Below are 24230 nucleotides of genomic sequence, written 5' to 3' on the forward strand. Positions count from 1 at the left end.
ACTCATCATAATGTATCAATAATTACGTTTAAAATTTAAATAACGATTAATTCAAAAATTAGCAATATTATCAACTCGAAATTATAAACCGGAATTATTATCAGACCCCAAATCATTATTGGAAACATGCAAATATTATTGGTTACGCAATAATAGATAATTTTAAACATAATTATACAATTATTTCAGTATTCAACGATGTGCTTTTGCTCGGATAAATTTATTTAGAGCAAAAAATTTGTTATATAAAAATTTAATTTAAAACGCCAGCGAAATATATTAGGACGTAATTCATTCTCCTTGACATTTATCAGAAATTATATTTTATACTTAATGTAACTAGCAAGTTGTTCAAAAACATTTAAAAAAGCGGTTTTTTTTTTAATATTACCCAGAAAGGCAGACATAGGAGTGTCTAGAATTGGATCGTGTGTCCCTTAGTAAGAACACCAATCCAGACCCATTTTAAGTTTAAAATACCTATATGTTACAAAATTTCTTTGAAATGAATATAAAATTTGACATACAAGCCTTAAGCATAAAATTGATATACAATATATCAAATATTATCACTAATCAGTTGCATTCCACAATTCTAAAATAAGGATAATCTTAGTAATTAATCTTAGATAACTTCACCGTCCGTACGGCTTTGTTAGTCTGAAGCGCTTGAGTTTTAGTTGTTTGTTTTAGTTTATATGGTGGTAAGACTTTGTACAAGCCCACCTGGGTAGGTACCACTCACTCATCATATATTCCGCCGCCAGACAGAAATACTTAGTATTGTAGTGTTGCGGTTCAAAAGTCATTACCCAACTTACTTATACCATAAAAAAATAAACATCTATATCAGTGTTTAATGGGGTATACACTCTTAGACTACACAGATTGCGTTTTATGTTTTGATGAAGTCGTTATCTAATAGTTCAGAATATATACGTAATTTTTATTATGATCCATAAACTTATGTTTTATAACTTGAAGGAAATAATGTGATAAATAAATTTATAAATAGAAAACTTCCTTTATAACCTGACATATATACTATTTATGATACAAAATAATTATTAATCTGACTGTTTTAATAACTTTTATTAGTACTTTATAGATTGTTTATGGTTAAACATAAACTGTTCTTTGACATTGTATATTTCTATTAGAAATGGAAAAAGTAAACTTACCAAATCTGGTATCATATTTTCGAGGCCAATTTGAATGTTGTGAATCACCATTTTATCTAAAATAAACAAATATAAATATTGTTAATGTTATTAGTAATAATAAAAATCAATCAATCAGTTTAGCAGTTTATTCTACCATATTGCTCCTGTGTAAGTAGTTACTGGTAAATACTAGTTACTTCGTGATGTTTTACTTAACCGCTGAGCTCGAGGTGTTATTAAAAGAAAAAAAATACATGAAAATGGATTCCACAATTGCCCGGTTTTTAAATCGATCTCCTAATAAAATCCAACCCTCAAACATTAACTACCAGTAGAGCTAGTCTTTAAGAAGAAACTCGAAATTCACCGTAGAACTCACGCATGAAATTTCATAAGGAGTGTCATAACATACACTAAGTACAAAATTGATAGCATACACATATCAAAATGGCGTATCACCGTAATTGGGTTGCAAACATTTCGCGAATGAGATATGAAGTGACTTCGTACAGAATATTCTTATCAATTATTAACTCGCTTTATTAAAGACGGGAACAGACATTTTAGTGGTTACATGTATACTTAAACAAGTTTAAAAAATACCCAACTTCGTAGCGCTGTAAGATATTTTTATTATCAATCAAAACATACTTTATTCAAGTAGGCTATTACGAGCACTTTTGAATCGTCTTTTAGCAAACTATATTAAGTGAAGCAATCACTGGTTCGTAATGTAAATTCCACCGAGAACCGGCAAGTAACTTAGTAGTTACTCTTTTTCAACATTTAAAAATACAGTCATGTTAGTTAAATACAATTATATATGTATGTAAAATATCCTGCCTGGAAGTCAACGAGTACTAACTCCACTTTAACGCTTTTTTTATATTGTATAATTTTACATTGAATAATATGCCTTCTTTACCAATGTATTTTCTACAAATTATTTGAATTTATGAAACGACAAAGTTAAAAATGTCTATGGAATTTTATTACAGAAACGGATACCTTGCCCCAAAAAGGATTTATTGACTGTGCGGAGTAGGAAACATGGCGTAATAAGCTTATCCTTACTTCTTGTGCACATATAATGATTATCATGATAAATTGAAGTTTTACGTATTTCTTTTTTATTTCCTAACATAGGCGGCCGGGAAAATAGTGCACCTAATGGTAAGTGGTCACTGTCCATTGACATTGTGTGGTAAAAAATTTTAAAAATTCCTTACATCAACCATACTTGGAAACAGAGATGTTATGCCCCTTGTGCTTGTAGTTACACTGGCTCACTCACCCTTCAAGCTGGGACACAACAATACTAAATATTTGTTCTTGGCGGTAGAATATAGGATGAAACTTTTGCTTCTCTTTTTTATAAATCGATTTTAAAGTAAGTTAACACTTTAGATTTAACATAATGCTTCGATATAGAATTTATACCGATTTTTTTTCTATCCAATTCAAACCTTTCATCCTCAATATTCATATATAACATCACCTCATCTATATTAGGAAAAGGTAAATTGATTTTTAGTCATCATGCTTGACTGATTTTGATGAAACTGTTTGTGTTTATAACTAATACCTTTAACAATTAAATCGGGAGACGAAAGTATAACAACAACAAAAACTTATGTAAATTTTCCGATGTATATGAGCTCTATTTAATTAAAATTAATACGAACGAGACCTCCTCTACCTTTAATCAGATGGTTTAGGGCTTATCACAACGCGGCTCCAATGCGGATTCATTATACTAGTAATTATTCTATATATATATATATTATCATAGTTATACCGTTTTAATTGAAATGTACATTTTAATTGGTTGAATAATTTAATGACGTAAACTATTACATTTTATTCGAGATATTTCTACTGATATTGCTTTGAACGAATGTGGCTCCGCTTCCAATAAAGCCAAGTCAAGTATTGTAATATTATTATAACAGTTTTATTTAAAATTAACAATTTTATTCGATAGTAAAATTAAAAACTATAAATCTATACTCATTTTATAAATACATATAAAAGTAAACATGTCTGTCTGTTGCTTTCCTCGACCAAATCACTGAACCGAATTTGATGAAATTTGGTATGAAGAAAGTTTGAACTCCCAGGAAGGACAAAACACAGGCTTTTAATGCCTAGTACCTGAAGACCTACCCCTAAAATGCGAGCAAAGCCGCGGGTAACAACTAATACTCTATAAATTCAAATAATTTGTAAAAAAATAGATTGGTAAAGAAGGCATATTATTCGATAAAAGATTATATAGATGATAAAAAAGCGTGTAGTTAATGCTTGTTAACTTTCAGGCAGGAGACATAACATACATATATAATTGTATTTAACTAACATGACTGTATTTTTAGATGTTGAAAAAGAGTAACTACTGAGTTTCTTGTCGGTTCTTCTCGGTAGAATCTACATTCCAAACCGGTGGTGGCTTTACTTTAATTGTTTGTTAAATGACGATTCAAAAGTGCTCGTAAACGCCTACTTGAATAAAGTATATTTTGATTTGATTCGGTAAGTTAAGGCTTTCGTTGGTTCGTTGGTTCAAGTTGTGTCAAGGTTGACCTGTGATTTCATTTTCCAACCCGATTATATTTACTGTATTTATTAAAAAGTGTCATGCTTCAATATTTAATAAATATAAATCAGATTTAGACATATACAGGTTGTTTAGTTACAATTAATAAGGCAATGTAATTTTTTATAAATTGTGAAAAAAAGGTTTAATTGCGTTTAATTAATTTTTGGCTATAATTTATTTTTAAATGTTTCTTATTGTCACTTCAATTTTATTTTAATATACATTTTATCCCACCGACTTAAAATCTTTTTATTTATTCTTTGATAACTGAATATTGCCAGACAAAGGTGTAAATTAAATTATAAGATTTTGATTATTGAATATAAAACAAAAGGTCTAGTGATACAAGTCTTAGTTTTTAAGATTAAAGGTAAACAAACAAACAGAATTTTATACATTATGCATGAACATTTATTGCGAAGTAATATTTTAATTTTTCATAAATTAGTCTTGAACGTGACCATGAATATAATGTTACCGTATTATATATCGCTGACTCGGTTTTTCTTAAAGAAATGAATAAATTAAAAGCACAATAGATTTTTCTGTGTTCAATTCGTAACAAATAATTAATGTCTGTACCGAAATACATGCTGTATTTCAGTAACTATTATATTTGGCCGTCAATTTTTGTATGGAATTATATCATATTAGCAATTAGACATTTTGTAAAAGGACTTACTGTTGCGTATTATACGTATCAAGACAACCCAAATGAGGTCAAACAGTAAATGTTTAATAGTGTTCCTTAAACATTTCGAGTATCAATCCCTTGCTCGAGTTCAATGATATCAAATTCTTAAATTTTCATTCAAATTTTATATCCTTGTGCAGTTTTACACCGACGTAACATTTAAAAGCAGTTTGAAATTGGTTTCCCAAATTCTTAAATAGGTAGGTATACTTAATTTACACTTACACTTTATTTAATTTAACAAATGTGAAATCAATAATCATTATTATTTTTTATTTAGTAATGACTTAAACGGCGGGTAATAATCCTATTTTAATTGCCTTATAAACATCTCTGACATTATTTATTATCAAATAATCTGTTGTGATTTTCTTATTCAATGAGTTATTAATTACCAATTTAACATATTTTTATATAACTTATAAAGTCATTTATAATTACGTTAATATTAAAAAAAGGTACAGTAAACTTACCGAAATATTTACAAAACACAATATTGTTCCAAAGTACGAGTATGCGCACAAGCGAGCGATCGGAGTTAAGACTCGTTAATGGCAACAAACGACAGCTACCATCTAATAACAATAATTAATTTCGACATGAGTACTCCGTAAATACGAGACGTATTTATTGGTACAATTATTCATATTAAAACGATTATTTTCATAACAGATAGTCACTGAGACAATTATGGGAGTTTATAACCATATGTTGTTCTTGCTATTATTTATGTTATACACAAAAGTGAATATATTCCTTATGTGAAAATTGCATTTTGTGATAGCACAAAACACAAAGCCATTAATAAAATAAATATACTATCCAGACCGGCTAAGGAATCCAGAATCCCACGAAGGCAAATAACACTCCTTCAAGGACACATTCTTAATCAATGAAGATGTCTGGAATCTACGACTTCTAATATAGACTCAATATATATTCAACATGTATACCATATTAAGAATTTGTAAAAATGTTTTAATCTTAAGAACTAAAATTTTAATGCTGTCTGGTAATAAAGACTAAAATAACTCACACACGCACACAATAAACGCACACTACAAAATGTAAGACGTTCACGGACAATGTCTGTGGAGATACAAATATAACAATAAAAAAAGTAATTTTTTTTTTTAATATTCATACAATTAGTTATCGATGACAGTACTCGACTTAGCTTAACCAAGTTTAAGACGATCACTATTATATACATTATTGTTATGTAAAAATACTTTCTTTTGTGGTTTTATGTTTAGATTTAGTTTTGAGATATATATTTAAACGTCAGCCCGTAAATAAATGTAGTAAGGTCACGTTTTTAATTAGATTACCTCTAATCTACATGAACAAGACCCAACTTACACTAACTACAACTAAAGCCAACCTGTTTTAAATGTCTAATGAGGAACATTTTATTTAAAAATAGGTAATAATTGTTGTTGAATCAATACATTATTATTTCTTTTTTTCTTATAAAATATTTCAATAATATCTGTCTCTTTCTGTTAGCATTGATTTTATATTCGAATGAAGGAGATAATCGTATTTAACTATTCACCTCCTAAACAACATTTAATTATAAGCGTATATCGTTAATAGTGTTACCTTTTGTTCGAGCACTAGTTTTGCGTTTTATTTATAAAGTTGTTTGTTAGACGGCCCGCCAAGTAATTATTTTAAGCAAGCTTAATCGACTTCATAATCTTTTTTGATCAATTAAAAAATTATACGTTATTTTACAAAGTAAACTGGCAGCCTTCCAAGATAACATCCACGTAATAATCTTGAATTTTACTTACGATTATGGGAATTTTATTTATTTTTATTTATATATATTAGAAGACATTGTACATACCATAAAGTTGAATTTCATAAAATAGTTTAGGGCTAATCTAAGCTAAATGTCGTTGTATTGTATATACAACGGGCGGATATCTTATGGATAATCAGCTGTCTTCTAGACAAACCTATATGAGAGTGCTTCTATAAATCTACATACAAATATTTACAAACTGATTGTTTCAATATACTTATATATAGTTACTGAATCCGCGTGGATTTCTGTTTGTGACGCAAAATCCTTCAAGAACTTGCATATAGTTCCTCATCTACTACTTTAGTCCCTTGAAGGATAAAAACAAACCAATGTCCATCATTACAGACAAGATAAGGCCAACAAAAATAAAAACAAAGAGTTACTTTCGTATTTATAATATCAAACCCTTGTTGATATTCTCAAATGATATTTTTTTACTTAAACTAAATAATAACGGTATACTAAATTTATTCTTATAGGAGGTTGAAAAGCAACTCTTACTAATAAAATCTCGCTTGAATGATAAGTAAGTGCATTATCACACGCCGTAAGCTTCCTTACCACTATCTACCTCATAGATTTATCTTTATTTTTTTTTTCTAACAATTTCCGGACTGTTTCTAAGAAATTATCAAAAGAGAAAAACCCATATATTTTTATTGGGCCGACCCGTGACTTTAACCCAGGATCTCGAGATAGCCTTTATAAGAACCACTAGACAAACGAGACAGCAGTATATCATTAATATTACTAAATAACTATCATCATCATCATTGCTGTTCCGTCCGCTGTCTGTTCTTGTGTATGCTTAGATATTTAAAATTACACAACGGATTCTGATGCGGTTTTTTTTTTAATAAATAGATTGATTCAAGAGGAAGGTTTATATTTACAATACATGCACAATATAGTAGAGAAACACTGATTATTTTAGAGATTTCTAAAGTGATGTAGTAAATAAACACTTTTTTTACGCTTACATTGCAAACGCTAGCTGAACCCTATCTCGTAAATAGTTTAATATAATGTACTACAGTATTGTACACCTTAAAAAGGACTTCCAAAAAGTCCACAATGGTATATGTCTAACTCTTAGGGATAACCACAATAACCATTTTTTATCCTTTACTTTTTACGAGAAATAATGGCTTATTTTCGAAGCGATTTTAAACAATACAGCATTAATTCTTATCCAATTAATTAACTTAAATACATTGTGCATTTAATATAGATCAATATGGCCCTTATCAGCATGTAATTTTCATGAATACATATTTTTGAAGATATTAGAGATTTAAAACGCAGGGACATAGCGGTTGTACTGTCTAACGACTGAAGCACACTTATTTAAATAACGTTGTAAGACATTCTGTAGTATATTTAGTATTAGCATTGCACCCATGCGAAGCCGAGGCGGGTAGCTAGTTCGTAATAAATCAAGTCCTAGTCTCATTTTGATGCATTGATTAAAAAGTTTACCAATCCGAAACTACTGGTACAAATAGCAGTTTCTACGATTACTTTTTATAGACGGAAACTACGGATTAATTAAACCAAGCTAAAGTAATCGTAACTTATTTTAAATATAAAATATGTCGCCAATAATTATATGCTTCTCAAACTTTTGATTCCAATACCTATAAATAGTTTTATTGCGTTCGTTTAATATATCCCCCCCCGGGGTAAGCTATCACTACACCATTCTATGTTATTTTTAGTTAAATGCAATTTATAATCCCATAATATAATTTGTCTAAAAAAATATTAATTTTTATACTGCGATAAGTGTACGTCAATATTGACAGTCGGATAAGTAAGTTTTCCGTATATTTTAATCAGACAGTTTATTTTTATCAGACCAACTAACATTCATTTTGCGTAAATTTGTAACATGGAATTACTTATACAGCCAATTGTGTCAACATATATCCTTGAAAGAACTACAAATAAAAGTTTATAATATCTCATTATGTATTAGTACAATTCTCATTTTATTTGTACCTGTGTTAAAATATTAAAAACAAAACAGTAAATAATTTTTTCTTAATTGTCGCTCAACGGATTTTTCGCAATACCTGATTTATTCTAAATTTAAAAGTATAAAAGCAATTCAACGATCTAGTAAACTCGGTTTGTTGATTATTTTAATCCACTATATAAATATGTTTAGCACTTAAAAATACTACAGTTAACAAGTACAAGTGTAGTGAGGACATAATATTTACTTATCTGTTTAAGATTATAATAACGTAAGACCGATCACCATATATATCAAAGAATATTTTTATTTCATTGGCTTCATTATAACTTGCCACTAGTAACACTGCAGTACATATTCCTGTACTGTTCAAGTGATCGTCATGAGAATTGGTATGCATTACTCATATTGAGTAATAAAATAGTTAAAGGCATTGCAACGCCGGATAATCAATGTCATATAAAACTAAGTAGATACGTTTTATTTGTTTGTAAATGTAGAATCTTCTAGACTGACAGCGATGCTATGACATTTTAAAAGTTTTAAAAGCTTATTTGTACAATAAAACAGTCAGGCTAAAACCTTCCTAAAATCCTAACTATTGCCTGTTTGTCACGTTTTCCATTATTTGAGTTTCCCCCGAGAGTTAAGTACATACCGGACTCGGAACTATTATTTTTTGCTGTAATAGATGAGTCTATTATGATCGAATTTACTCATTTGGTTCTATATTATTTTTATTCTTCCATTATATTATTTGCACCGTATATTTTCTTAGCAACTTAGTGTTGATTGGAAGAAAATGCCCTGTGTGCTGTGAGGATCTGTTAGATAATGTCTGATAATGTAAATTAGTATTCGTATATTTATTATTGAGTATTGTATTATACTTCGAAATAAAAATTGAAACTGTATATATATAATCGTTTTTTTTTTACTGGTTAATAGGGCTTTGTACAAGTCCATCTGAGTAGCTCATCATAAATTCTACCGCCAACCAGTAACACTTAGTATCGTTATTTTTCAGTTTGAAGAATCATTCAGGTAGTGTAACTACAAGTACAAGGTGCGTAACATCTCATTGTCCAAGGTTATGTAATAAATGTCTAAAATTTCATTAGGTGGCACATTTTTCCGTCTATATTGATTTTTTTGTGTCGGACACCACTCTATACCTACTGAATGCTTAAAAATGCTAAATCTCAGGCTTCAAAGTCAGGTATCCAGCTAGTATTATATTAAGATGAAGTACTTTTCCTTCCAGTAGGTACACTAATACAATCTAATATCTTATCTTAATAGTGTTGTTTCTTTACAGCACAATATCACGCTTAAATCATAAAATGACACATGTAGGTACATCAGGTAAGTATATTTCATGTTATATTTATTTATTTACACTTTATTGTAATCAAATTAACAAAATATTTACACAGGCACAAATGAAATAATTGACTGTACAAAACCGCATTAGGTGCAACAGGCGGTTTTATGGCTAAAGAAGCGATCTCTTCCAGATAACCTTTGGGCAGACAACCTATTGTAAAATAGGTAATTAGTACTATATCAAATACGATCTATTTAAAAAAATAGATAAAAGTAATTGACACGTTTTTAAAAATAGGAGGTAGTGAACAACTTAGTATAGGAGTATGAGGAATAGTAAGGAATAATTAGAGTGAGATGCGATTGTAGAGGCGGTAAGTGAGTATCATTATGGAATTCAAATCTTTTTTTGAGATAGAGAGCGGTAGTTGGATTAAATAAAATTGTGTAGATAATATATCGTGTGTATTCCTGTATAGGCGAATAGATAGACACTTGATTTTTTTGCGAAATTTAGAAACATGGTCATATTCGCGATGTCCAAATATTAGGTCCTTACATATGAAATTAGCGTTTTGTCGCACTGACCACTTTTATCTGAAATATCTCGTCTGGTTAAGAATTCCAAATTCAAATTTATAAATTCATTTAGCTGATACATTTGAGTTTTGAAAACAGTCATTCATTTGTTTTTTCCTCATTATTTTTTTCTTTGGCGTCGCTTATTACCGCACAATGGAAAACATGAAATATCGGCGTATTTACGAGTACGATTTCTACCGTGACACCAGTGCTGCAGAAACAGCTCGAAGAATTGATGATATGTACGGCGCTGGTGTCGCAAAAGAAAGCACGGTACGTTATTGGCTTCAACGTTATCGTTCTGGAAATTTCAACCTTCAGAACCCCGTGGACAGCCGGAGACCAAAGTGGAAAATGAAGAAGCTTTTAATTCTTCATCCCAAAGCACTTCAGAGATAGCTGCAGGCTTCGGGGTAAGTGATAAAACTGTAATAATCCACTTGAAGCAAATTGGGAAAGGAAAAAATACTAGAAAGATGGGTACCTCATGAATTGAGTGAATCGAACTTGCAAACACGCGTCGACTGCTGTGTTTCTTTGCTCAACCGACACAATAGTTAAGGGATTTTAAATCGAATCATTACTCTTGTTGAAAAGTGGATACTGTACGATACTCGGAACTGGAGACCCAGCCAAATGCTGCCCTAAACGAAAATTGACTCAGAAAAAGTTACTTGTGAATGTTTGGTGGACTAACGCCGGTGTCGTTCACTACAGCTTTCTAAAATCTGGCCAAATAATTACGGCAAATATCTATTGTCAACAACTACAAACCATGAAGGAAGAACTAGCTGCTAAACAACCGAGATTGATCAATTGCCTTAGGCCACTGCTGCTTCACGATAACGAAAGACCGCTCTGCACAACAAACAACCCCTAAGTTAGATGAGCTACAATTGGAATTTCTGCGAAATCCACCGTACTCCCTGGACCCTACTCCAACACATTACCATTATTTCTGCAATTGGACAACTTCTTTCAATGAAAAAATTTCAATTCCGATGCGGCAGTCCAAACTGCCTTCAAAGTGTTTATTGATTCTCGCCCCCATTGGTTTTTTTAGTAAAGGGATCAATGAACTACCTATGAGATGGCAAAAGTGCATAGATAACAAGGGTGCATACTTTGATTAATTAAATATATTTTAAACGATATATTTTAAAAAAGGGTATTCTCACTAGTGGCTTGACCAAGACTTGACCATCATAGGCAAGGCGGCCGAGTTTTACAGGCCTATACTCCTTATTAAAGGATTAAGATGGGACTGTAAGCGAGGGTTAAAATTAAAACAAAATTTATAGAAAATACAATTTATTAAAATAATATAGAAGATCACAGGACAACGCATACTTCGCAAGAAAAATACTTATAAAAAAATAACTGTTTTACAAATAGAATGGTTGTCCCTTTTATATAGGATTTGCTCTAATGGATATACATTAGTTTACTTGTTGGTAGTATTCTGTGCAAGCCTGTCGGGGTAAGTACGACCGACACTCATCACATATTCTACTACATAACAACAATACTTAGTATTTTAGCGTTCCGGTTTGAAGTGTGAGTCGGTGTAACTTTAAGCACAAGTGACATAACTTTTTTATCTTATATTCCAAGGTTGGTATGCATAGATAGTATAAGGTAGGTTTAATATTTTTGCTCAGTGCCAATGTCTATGGGCGGTGACGATCACTTACCATCAGATGGCCTATATGTCAGTCTCTACTTATTCCAAATAGATAACTTTATAATGTGTATTTTTTTTAAACCATAGATTGTATGATTATATAATCGTTGATCTTATTGTAAAAATAATTTCAAGAACAATTAATACCATGTCAGCCCTTTGAATGAATAAAACGTCTTATATACATAGCTATCGTAATCAATTTTAATGTAGAGACAACGGTATTAAATAAAAATACCAAGTCTAAAATCTTAAAACAATACATTTCATACCTAATAGCTTTTAGTGTAAATATTTAAAATTATTTCATTTTAAAACATATATTTAATTACACTGATAATATCACCAATAACTATAATATTAAAATCACTAGCAATCCGTAAAATATCACGTCGAATAAACCCTTTTCATCATAAATTTTCAATGTTCTCTTAAACTTTAGAAGTTAAGAATTTCGACTTATTTAACATTTTTTACAATCTAAGTTTATTTTATTTCTGTTAAGAATATATCATAGTAGTAAAAAGTAGTAACATTGTCTATGTCTAAATCTCAATGTCTTTGAGCAGTAGTAGTAGTAGTACTTTGAACTCAATACTGATACTCCACAATTTCTAAAAATAGTATAAGTACGCGAATATTCCATTTGTACTTAGTGCTATCATCGTTTTGAGATTCATTTTATATTTAACGTGGCTTTTATATACCTCCGAATTTCAGTTGCTGATTTTTAGTAATTACGTCATTATTAATTTATTATAACTTAACGACAAAAACATCAGGATTTTGCATCAGAGTAATCACTATCTCAAAGCTGCTTTTCTCATCAGTTCTCTATCAAGATGATACGCTGTCGGGAGAAAGGTCATATGTCCATTTTAAAGGATTGTTTGCTGAAAGTAGTTACTTTTATATTGCGACTTTTTTAGTATACCCTTTTTTATAGTGTTTCTCAAAGCGTGGTCCGCGCTACAATAAAGTTATTTGAAGCCTTGTGTAAATTATGCAATGACGTTTGCGTTTTGTTTTTGCTTCATCATCATTGTACTTAATTTCCGCTCATTTTTCGAATCTACTTCAAAAAGGCCACACCGGTATCAAAGTTTACTTTATACTAATTTCAAAGTTGCAAAATAAATCGCGCGTATTGTAAATACATCTTAAATAGCAACAAAAATAAGATGTTCTTCTAAGTGAGATATAAAAATTATATACATTAGTTTTTAAATTGAATTAAATCACTATTAATCTTTCCCTATATTTAAAATGGCTTGTCCCTATATCTTCCAACCGTATTAACAGTTTAACTGTAAGCACAGATAAATTTCTCATAAAAATATTTATATATATATATATATATATTTATTACAGATACTCTGATATTACAATGGATGTATTTTGCTAGGTAAAAAGAGCCACCGAATCTAGCCTCACGCATATTCTAACGCCAAACAGCAATAAGTACTTAGATTTATAGTTTTAACTACAGGCAACAGAAACATAACATCTTAGTTCCCACGAGTGGTGGTGTATTGATAGTATGTTTAATATTTCTTAGAGTATCAATTTTTATGAGCTGTGATGGCCTCTTAACATCAAACGGCCCATTTGCGAGGTTATATAAAAAAACTTACCACCGATGTAAATAAAAAATAACAAAAAAAACTACTATTTGACACAGATGATTGTTGTTTGGTTCAAAATAAATTTTGATCTGTTTTGGTGACTGAAGTTTGACACTTTATAACATTACGTATGATATTTGGTTAATTATGACCCCCTACAAATATAGACAAAAACATAATTATCAATTAATGGTGTATTCATTATTTTTTTCTTTCAATTTTGTCTGTATTGTGACTCATATAGATCCACAGAACCATAAATTAACACATAATATCTTTTTAAATATAGGGCATTGTTATTAATGACATCATAAAGTTATATTTATTCATTATCTATTGTTTCTTTCAGATCTTATTTTTTATGTGTGCAGAGAACCTCACAAACTGTACAATCTCCAGTCAAGAGATGACGATGTTGCGGAAGACGTACAAAATCCATACCTGGAAAAAAAACAGGAGTAATTTTCTATAATACATTGAAATAGTACATACTGTTTTACATGATACATATTGTATTAAAACTTCACGAGATATCACAAAAATAGTTAATTGAGCTACATTTTATGAACAAGATATTCTCCCTAGACAGATATTATGAACTTATAATAATATTTTTATAATTATAATACCTTTTGCCTCTAAGCTAGGAACATCCTGGGAACTAGACGTAGGAGATGCATTAACATTCAAACTCTCCCGTTTTCTGAAAAACAAACAAATACATTGAATGTCAATTGGTTGACGTCATTAAATCAAATCATTCGCTTGCTTTTCGATCTTTTATTTTTTGTTCTAATGTTTTTCTATCTGCATAAAATGAGGATTTGCCAAACCTTCGACCTTGGCGTTAACCTTGAGTTTATTTCCGCGCGGCTTACTTACCAACCATTAAAAATTATATAAAATAATCGAGCTTATTGTGGTACATAAGCAGCCTGTAAATTTCCCACTGCTGGGCTAAGGCCTCCTCTCCCTCTGAGGAGAAGGTTTGAAGCATATTCCACCACGCTGCTCCAATGCGGGTTGGTGGAATACACATGTGGCAGAATTTCGTTGAAATTAGACACATGCAGGTTTCCTCACGATGTTTTCCTTCTCCGCCGAGCACGAGATGAATTATAAACACAAATTAAGCACATGAAAATTCAGTGGTGCTGGCCTGGGTTTGAACACGAAATCATCGGTTAAGATGAACACGTTCTAACCACTGGGCCATCTCGGCTCTTATTGTGGTACTTAACAAAAATCCCTTAGACGACATTTTCGACACCTATTGGGTATAGGGTCATATTCTATGTAGATATGTATGATATATATCATATATACATAGAAAATGCATTTGTTAATTACTTCAGTAGTGACCAGGATAAAATACACTAAAAAATTAACATACTTTAAATGTACCACATACCTTTTTGAGTCAATTTCCTTCATTTGCCGCTCAGCTCTTGTCCAAATATCTTCATTGACTAATTCTAGCATTTTACTTTTTTCTAAATATTTTTTATAGCGTTCTCCCGCATGTGACGATGGAACGAAATTTCCAGGTTTATGTTCATATAAGGAAACATCATTTCCAACTGCCTTAGATGTTGGTGAAAGACCTTTTTTCTGAAACATGCTCGAATTATCCAGATTCTTCGGGTCCATTGATTTCTTCTTAAACATTGAAGTGGGTGACTGAATCATTGGTATTGTTTTGGAAACTGTTTCACTTTTGTGTTCAGTTGAACTAACGTCTTGAAGATCAGGCATAAAATCATCTGGTTTTAAAAGCTTTGTGCTTGGCAATTGTATTTCAATACTGTCTTCGTTAGTATACATATTATCTCCATATGTTTCAATGAGAGAAGCAACAGCAACATTCCTCTTCTTTTTTGGTGTGTTAATCTTTTTTTTAACACAATTATTTGATATGGATTCCAGTCTTTCATCAGCTCCTCGAGAAACAGGTTCATTCCCTTTGCTAATTTCTACTATTGTTTTACTATTATCAGTTTTCTTATCTTCAATATCTGTTATATTAACTTCTCGCACCTGAAATTTCAAATTAAATATACAAACAGTACAATGACTTTTTTTTAATTTAGTGAAATTAGTCATTTAGTTGTTATATGGCTTTGTATGGGTTATATTATAACATATATTTATGTCTTTATATTTAAGCATGAGAATAATTAATAATTTTATTTTGAGACATAAATTAATTTGGTATTAGATTAGACCTGGCTCCCGATAAGGGAATTCATAACAATTAAAAATTATATGACCCTATTACTTTGACATGTAACAATATAAATTAATAAATATGAAAATGTCATAAAATATTAAATAAAATCAATAATAATAATTATCCAACTTGAACATTATCACACATTAACATTGATAATAAATTGAATCCAGTTCATAGATACAAAACATGCAAATTAAATATCCTAATGTTGGAAGCACATTAAATTTATTTCAATATTATACATTAGCAGACTTATACAGAAATATGGCTTAATATGGCTCGCTCCAAATATATTAGTGACTTTTTTTTATAACTTTATAAACTGGGAGTAAGGCTCTATAAGTGTTAATAATTTAAAAGTTATATTTAATGATGAAAAAAAAATTTAAAAAAAAGCAACTAATCCCTCACTATAATTAAAAAAACATTTTAACACAATCAAGTATCCATAATTGGGTTTATTTCATTTATAATCATTTAAGATGGTAGTCAATTTAGATGGGTTATTTAATGAATTGATATCTATTTGTTAATAATATAATTTAACAACTGCATTTTTTTCTATTATTGATACAAATTATTTGCGTGTTACCTGTTACAGAGATAAAAAAACCAAACTTGATACAAAATTAATGTAACTTTGGTCACAACAATTTGAGAGATTGTGGTTTCTACTAAATAATAATATAACGTAGTAATATTAACTAACTATTGTGCAATATAATAAATTTGTATATCATTAATGTCCACATTAAAATTCAAACATACCAAGTCCAACATCTGCTGAATAAGTTGAATATCAGGTCCAGAATCAAAGTCACCACTTCCAACACATCCACTAAAGAACTCTTCTTCTGTTTCTGAAAAAGAAAACCAGAATTGAATATATAAAGACAAAAATTCTAAGCTAGTAGAATAGAAATATAAATAATCTTTAAAACAAATGACTGTCGTATTTTCATTCGTTTGAAAATGTATTAAGTGCTCACTTTTTGTTCTTGTGCTAAGATTGGGGATGACTATATCCAGGTTTAGAAGTAAGGATCGAACCTGCGACTTTTACATAGCTAGGCCGTGCATAGCACGACGACGTTTTATGATGACGCTTTAATTTCATAACTGCATATGATGCAGTCATGAAGAAAAAGAATGTTATAAGTTGTAGTAGAAATAGCTGTTTTTACCTTCCGTAAAATTGAGAGAGGGTGGTTTTTCATTGAAAGCAACTGGATTTACGATTTCAACAGGGACTTCACGTCCCTGTGCCACTGACAAATCCCTCAGAATTGCATTTTTGTTCGTCCAATGCGATGTCATTATGTTATATTTATGAATCTAGTTTCCATATAAAACAACTTGTTGTCTCGAGGAATTATATTTGATAATATGTAATATGCCCGGTTAATAGACTATATTCAAATACACACAATTTTTTAAAATAATTAAGACAACTACTGGTGTTTGCAAATACTGCTTACGAATTGTTTTTCTTGCTAGAAATATATAGCTACGTTGACGTATTTACACCGTAGTTATAAGTACAACTACAAATTACAATCAAATGACAACTGACAGTGACAACTTTAGTGACCTGTGTCGCCAGACGTCAACATTTGATTTTTTTTTACAAAGAGTGATATCAATTATCAACCTATAATTAAAGTGTATAATATATATAAGTATCTATCCTACTCAAACCACAAGAGAAGTTAACCTAAATAAACGACTTTGAGATTGAATTAAAGCAATATCATTGGTCGAGATCTTATGTAAACTATACTCAATACGGATTTGCGAATAATGACTCATTCATAAAAGAGCATACTTCTTCTCTTCCAGACTCTTAGGCTCCATTTTTTGTTTTTATTTGACCGAAATAGACACGCTAAGAGTCGACGATACTATACAAGTATTTAATTATACTCCTCTTTGGATACGGCATTTCCTAGGTCATGTCTACCTACTGCAATGTCCTGTTCACCGTCCGTTACTACGGACAGTTCGTTAGGGTGGAGTAATTCTTGAGGAAGAACCCGATCAGTGTATGCAACAAATATATCTCGGTCCTCCGTTCATTCTCAAAACGATCAAGCGCACCGGATGAGACCTCGGGGAGGTTCAACGAGTGACCGGTGGTCCAGGACGGAGAACATAGTCTAAACGCCCAACACGTGGTCGGGGCAATATTTAATACTTACCTAGCTCCTTTTTCTGATAACCCACTGCAATCCCATTCACAGAAACAAATTCATTCATCCACACTAGCTAGTTAGTCTCAATCCAGTTGGATGACCCAACATGATGTCGAAGGGAAGTGACAAACACCTCTAAGCGGAGTTATATAAAGTATTAAAAATAAACTTCATCGTCGTAACTCGTTACATGAAAATCATATATAAATAATAACAATCTCACTGCACATACTTCATATTAAGCGGTTGCTCGATAATATGGGTAAGTCATAATAAACTGTATATAATAACATATCAGACAAATCAGTACACACATACAGATAGTACCTTAAACTATGTTTCTTAAATTACTAACAATGAAATGCTGGACTGGAATGGAAGGCTTTATTCAAGTATTGATTTTACAAGAAATTTTGAATCGACATTTTACAGAATTATATTAAATATGAAGCTACCACTGGTTCAGAATGTAGATCCTTCCAAGAAGAATAATCAACATTAATTAAAGTAATATTTATATTTGGCTTAATTATTCCATAAGATCTAGAAAAATATTAACCTTGACCAGACTTCTGGTTCCGATCAGATATCACATGTGTGCTGTTACAGCTGCTAGAAATATTCCACAAATTTGCATCATTGCCTTTGACATTTCTGCACGCTTTATCGTCAAATAAAAGTTTAAGCTGAGTAAAAGAACTGTTAAGTTTACGTGGACAATCATTTTACTTTATCATTTAAATATGTGAAAGAGTATGGTAGTTTTTACACTGGCGAATTGTAAACAATTTTAGTTTAGAAAGATTGTGTTATATGATTGATATTCAAAGGCTTGAGAAGCGATGATTATATACATCACCAGAAAGTTCTGGTTAATGCAGTATTAAACGACAGCTCTTTTTTCGGTTGGATGGAATCGAATATTAACCGAATACTGTCATGCAAGGCTGACTTTTTTTATCGTTTTCTACTTTTTCTGTTGTCATTTTCTTTTTTTCATAAGACAATTTTTAGATTCGGTCTTCGGATAGAACTATTGTAATAGGGCGGTATTTACCGGACTATCGTAAAAAGTGAAACCGGAATAGATAGTTATTATAATATCAATTTATTATAAAAATAATTTCACAACATTAAAATATTATTCACATTAAATATGTTTTATATTTAAAGTTTTAATACTTTTACACGTCTTGAGCTTATTTAGTGTCTTAAAGCTTATCTTCATTAAGACAAGCAAGATATATTGACATTCGGCACAACGCGGAATAACGATGAGTCATTCTCTAAGATTTCCTTGTCATTCATTGAAATATCATTATAGTCCAAAAATAAATTAATAGACATTTAAAAAATTGCGTTTGTTCATAATATTAGGACTAGTGCAGTAATTAAGATTTGTTCGATTCTACATTTTTTTTAAGTGTGTACACACTAAAAAAAAAACAAATAATTATCTATTTTAGTTATTACCAGTATCTATGCTATAACGTGAGCTTGGTTTTTTATTTTTTCATCCTTAGCTTTCAATTCTAACTCTATTTTCGTCCATATATCTTGCTCTCTGGCCTCTCTTGCTTTACTGCGTTCCATGTACTTTTTAGACAGTTGATTTGCGAACGCCGAGGGCACGAATATTTCCGATTTTTGAGCATTGCTGTTTTCCGAATCGATTGAAATCGGAGACATCGGTTTACAGCTAACTTTCTTTTTAAATGTTACAGGTCCTAAATAAAATGAAGAGCCTTTTTGTTTCTTCGACGGGCTATTGAACCAATTTTCTACTTTTACAATCGACTCCCTTACTTCTTTTGGTATGTCCTCTGAATTTTCCTTTGCTGGACAAAGTGTACTATGACCTGGTTGTTTTTTATTATCATCTTGTCTTTTAGATGTTGTTGCATTTGGTTCTTTTACAACATATAACTGATTGCTATTACTATCAACCACATGTTCAAGATTTTCATTAAATTCTGGCTTTTTTGTAATTATAACAGTTCTTTCGAGAGCAGCGTCGGGTATTATACAAGATTTTTTAATAGATTCTTTCATTTCTGAATCCTTTTCATGACTTGAAAGACTTTTTTGATAGTAATCAGGTGCTTTCAATTCAATTTTATCTTCCCCGGAAACAGCTATGTTTGGTGGTTGGCAATGTAACTTCACTAATGTTGCGATAGCCAAATTTCGTTCTCGCTTTACTTTTACACAGTTTGTGTTTGATGTTGCGCTTATTTTTGTTTTTAACTTTTGTCTCATCTCTTGCATCTCTAATGACGAAAGACGCGAAATGTCAATACAACCTGAACTATTACTGTGACAATTATTGTTCTTGTTTATTTCTTTGATATTATTTATATCTATAGACTTTTTTATTTGTTCTCCTCTTTTATCAGACTTTTCACTTTCGTACGATACATCTTTGTTCTTAATAACATCTTCTGTTATACAATTTAAACCTTCTTTATCTAACTTATTTGGAAGTTTCTTATTTAGTGGTACGAATTCAACTACATCTGGATTTAATTTACTAATGGAAACTACGGCGCTTGTCACTTGTTTCCTATCACCATTTGTCCGATTTTCTATTGAAGGTCTTTCGTAAAACTGATCAACCTGAAACATTTTTGTTGGTGGCATATAAAAATGTTGTGATTCTGGCAAAAGTATGCAATCAACATAGAATTGCTCAAACTGGCATCACTTAGTCAGGTATTATTATTATATTATTGATAAATGAAGCGAAAGATGACCAATATGTTATTTGTAACATGTAAATATGAACACAGTTTACCTGTTTTACGAAATTTATCAAAAATATTAAACTTAAATTAAAATCTATTATTTTTGAATGAACAATAGACCGATGTAAATAAGCTTACCATTCTTATCATTTGCGTTATTCCCATTAAATCTGGCTTGCCAATATCTGTATGGTCTGAAGGTTTTCGTCCACCGTACAATGTTGCGATTTGCATCTCTTCTTCTTCTAAATAGAGAATAGAAAATAAAAATAAGTCAAATAATAAAAATATAATTAACAAGTCACATAATTGCTTTTCTGTAAGAACACAGCAGTACAAGTACGTGAATCCAGTAGCAAGGGATATAATATTTAAAATACTAATATCAAAATAGTCGCAAAAAGTAGGTTGATTACATTTCACGAGTGATATACGAAGCGAATTCTTACAGAATATCACTGCACTACTAGCTAATTCTAATAAGTGTTTTGTATTTAAGCAACGATTAAAATGCAAGCACCAGTAAAATTTGCAAGCACTATTACTAAGTTTCCCAAATCGTTATTCCCTTTTTCTAGTAACACTCTGTCGATCCTTTCGTTTGAAAACACTCATTTACATTCCTGCTTTAGCATTTGTTACTGTTATATAAATCTATCGTGAGGGGTGCGCCTTCGTGGATAAATAAATGTATACTTTGATTGCTTAGTGTCAAATCTATGACATAATATATTTTTTTAAGAAATAAAGAAAATTTAGGAGCCAGGTCAAGGTTGAAGATTGTGAGAATAACTTTTTTCTGCATAATTCTTTATAGGCATGTTTTCTGCCAATGCAGTCACATGTATACATGTATGACAAATACTCCAATTTGTTTATGGTCATATAATTCACCCATAGTTTAATACCAAGTTATACATCAACTCAGTTATACATCAATTTAGAGATAATTGTCATCAAATTGTACATATTTGTTAGCTAGAAAGGTGAGCATATTTTAAACATCTCTAAATATCCTAATAATTTTCTGAAATATCACAATTTTTTTTTCTTTATGCTAAATATTTCAGGAATGATAAATACTCAGCCATACATCTTAAATTGTGATCTAAACTGTGTACAACATAATTAGTATGACATAATTGTAGTATTTTTTCGGACTGACAGAATTATCATTGCTGCATGTAAGGGGTTGCATTATAAATGTATAATCGATTATCTATCATCACACAAACAACAAACATTGTTGCAAAGTAGCCCATAAATTTACTTGCCTTTGGCTGTGCATCCGTGTTATTTCTTTCACTAGATCCATAGTGAGAAGAATAATCAATCCACAATCCACTTATTACTACCACAGTCCTTGAGAAGCAGACCATTCGCTTTATTCTAATAATTATCAATCAGCTATGGGATTGAGTTATCCATAAGTTTACATCCTACAGTTGAGCAAACAAAAACAATGCAACAATTACTCATATTGGTAATGATAGATAACTTTATAATGAATTACATGCCCAACTAAAAAAAAAAATTTTGAACTAAGAGTGAAAAAGGTATTTAAGGAAAATCTGATCCAATTAGGTAGTAATTTTTTTATAATTTTCAAGATTAAAGTAGCGCTGTTTGCTATGAAAAATGTGAAATCCTTTAGCGAAAATAACCGAGAAGAGTTAAGAAGAGGAAAGCAAAAAGCGAAGGACTGCGAAACAATTGGAAAGAAGTCAAAAAGTACTCTAGTAATGTAGAGAACTGATATAAAGAGTCTGTTTATTCAATTATTATTTGGGTATTTTTTAAGAGTATTTTCCTAAGTAATCTACACCTTCCTATCTAGTAAAAAAAACCAATTGCCAATGAAATCTGAGTTTTAAGGACTCTCCAAGTTTTTGTATTGTCCCTTATATTAAAACAAGTTGTTATTTACTGTTTTATCACAGCATCAACCTAAAAAGTTAACAAAATGACACCCAATTTCAAAGTCATCTTTTATATTTTAATTATAATGAATAGGATAGTATGAATTTGTTATCAGAATAAAAAATCTTACCTTAATTTACAAAGAGAACATTTTTGAAATTCAAGATTAGGACTTTGACTTGATGTAACAAAAATGATGTAAAAAAAACAAAAAAAGGCTTATACTTAAAAACTTTGAATTCAAACAGTTGATTTAACCTAACTAGCATACAAATTTGTCTTGAAGTATCAATGAGTATTATATTCATATTGCCACAAAGAGTAAAGTGTTTTCTGTCAACACCATGTATGGATTTAGACACCCGAGTACCCATTCAACACAAACACAGGTTGATTGAATATGGACAAGGTTATGTATAAATTGTGAAATTTCAAAGTAAAATGGTTTGGAATATTAACCTTTGTAAATAAGAAAAGTGATCAATCAATCAAACATTGTAAACCTTTACAATGCTGTTATGATGATAAATGATAAGCTAGTTGAACAGAAGTATTAAGGATATTAGTACAAAAATAATAACTGAATTTATTGTTGTTGTGTGCATAAGACATACAACTGTCAGAAAATTGTACAATTGGAGCTAAAAATTTTTTTTGTTTTCACACATCTGAAGTTAATTAATCAAAATAAAGCTTGTGTAATGTAAGTGGTTGTATTATTACCTGTCTTAAATTTTGGAATGATTTTATAAATTGTGTATTAATCATTCCACACTCAACATCTTGCTTCCAGATTATTCACCATAACCAAGAAAATTAAAATTAAACCAATTGAAATTCTATAAACAATGACAATAGAAAATTGTACATCCAAGCTAGAATTAATGGTTTGAAAATAAAGAAAAAACACTGAATGTTCAAATGTTGTCTGATCTAAGCCCTAATGTTTAACACATCATAACATTACTGGCTAAAAGTAAGAAGTACCTAAGTTTTAAAAACAACAAAGGTTTTATAAATAACTTAGAATATTAAATTAGTTATGTTACAACAAATGACTGAAAGTTAATACTTAATACATACTTGCCTGAAATTTTCTTTATCATGTCTTTCAAAATTATTTCACCTCATATAGTATTAGTAGGAGACTTTATAATAATAATTAATAAAAAAATAGCAACATTGCTAGAATGTAATTCGGTATAATTACTAACCTTCATTGGCCATATGACATGGTGGTGGATTTTTTCCCATTATAACATATTCTTCATTCAAATCACAAACGCTTTTTCCTGTAGCAGTTGTCAGATCCTGGATAACATCTTTCTTTGAGTACCATCCTTGATTCATTATCCTACTGTAATAAATTAAAATGCATAAATACATCAAGTTGTCACATAGTAACAGTTGTTCAACTTTCATAATTTTTCGTATATAAGGTTCCATGGTCATGTTCGTACATGTATTGATAAGTCTAAACTACTTTAAACATCAATAAGCATTTAAAACATATTGTATACATGTTTAGGAAAAATACTTTTTAATTAAAAGATAAATACCGTCAGGAATAAAAAGTTTTAAAGCACCGTTCCAGATTTAAATTTATGCTAAATAATATTTAATGCGAAATGCACTTGCAAGTTGCAACTTGCACTTATCCTTAACGTTCAGTCA

At 30.4% G+C, this 24230-nt stretch overlaps 3 protein-coding genes across 4 annotated transcripts in view; all 3 read right to left on the minus strand.

Annotated features, from left to right (window-relative positions):
- Positions 1 to 5046, minus strand: part of LOC113398900 (solute carrier family 23 member 2) — a 37568-nt gene extending 32522 nt beyond the window's left edge. Inside the window, exons 1-2 of the mRNA XM_064215887.1 lie at positions 4930 to 5046; positions 1182 to 1237 (exon numbers count right to left, since the gene is read on the minus strand). Of these exons, the coding sequence (XP_064071957.1) occupies positions 1182 to 1232 (51 nt within the window). The 5' untranslated portion in view covers positions 1233 to 1237; positions 4930 to 5046. The remainder of the gene's footprint in view (positions 1 to 1181; positions 1238 to 4929) is intronic.
- An 8714-nt stretch (positions 5047 to 13760) lies between these two features.
- On the minus strand, positions 13761 to 17189 carry LOC113398902 (uncharacterized). Its single transcript, XM_064215793.1, has 5 exons — positions 16885 to 17189; positions 16469 to 16560; positions 14879 to 15504; positions 14097 to 14170; positions 13761 to 13908 (listed from the first exon to the last, which is right to left on the minus strand). Exons 1-5 carry the CDS (start codon positions 17015 to 17017, stop codon positions 13820 to 13822), a joined length of 1014 nt encoding a protein of 337 aa, XP_064071863.1. The 5' UTR covers positions 17018 to 17189; the 3' UTR covers positions 13761 to 13819.
- A 2154-nt stretch (positions 17190 to 19343) lies between these two features.
- LOC113398901 (uncharacterized) lies at positions 19344 to 24229 on the minus strand. 2 transcript variants are annotated; one of them, XM_026637845.2, is made up of 4 exons: positions 24116 to 24229; positions 23771 to 23913; positions 20775 to 20881; positions 19344 to 20508 (listed from the first exon to the last, which is right to left on the minus strand). In XM_026637845.2, exons 2-4 carry the CDS (start codon positions 23904 to 23906, stop codon positions 19372 to 19374), a joined length of 1380 nt encoding a protein of 459 aa, XP_026493630.2. In that variant the 5' UTR covers positions 23907 to 23913; positions 24116 to 24229; the 3' UTR covers positions 19344 to 19371. The 2 variants fall into 2 exon arrangements, with proteins under 2 accessions (XP_026493630.2, XP_064071940.1); XM_064215870.1 differs by having other exon boundaries at positions 23771 to 23910; positions 24116 to 24228.
- Between the last annotated feature and the right edge of the window lies 1 nt (position 24230).

Source organism: Vanessa tameamea, chromosome 9 (genome assembly GCF_037043105.1).
Source record: "Vanessa tameamea isolate UH-Manoa-2023 chromosome 9, ilVanTame1 primary haplotype, whole genome shotgun sequence".
In the NCBI taxonomy this organism is placed as follows: Eukaryota; Metazoa; Arthropoda; class Insecta; order Lepidoptera; family Nymphalidae; genus Vanessa; species Vanessa tameamea.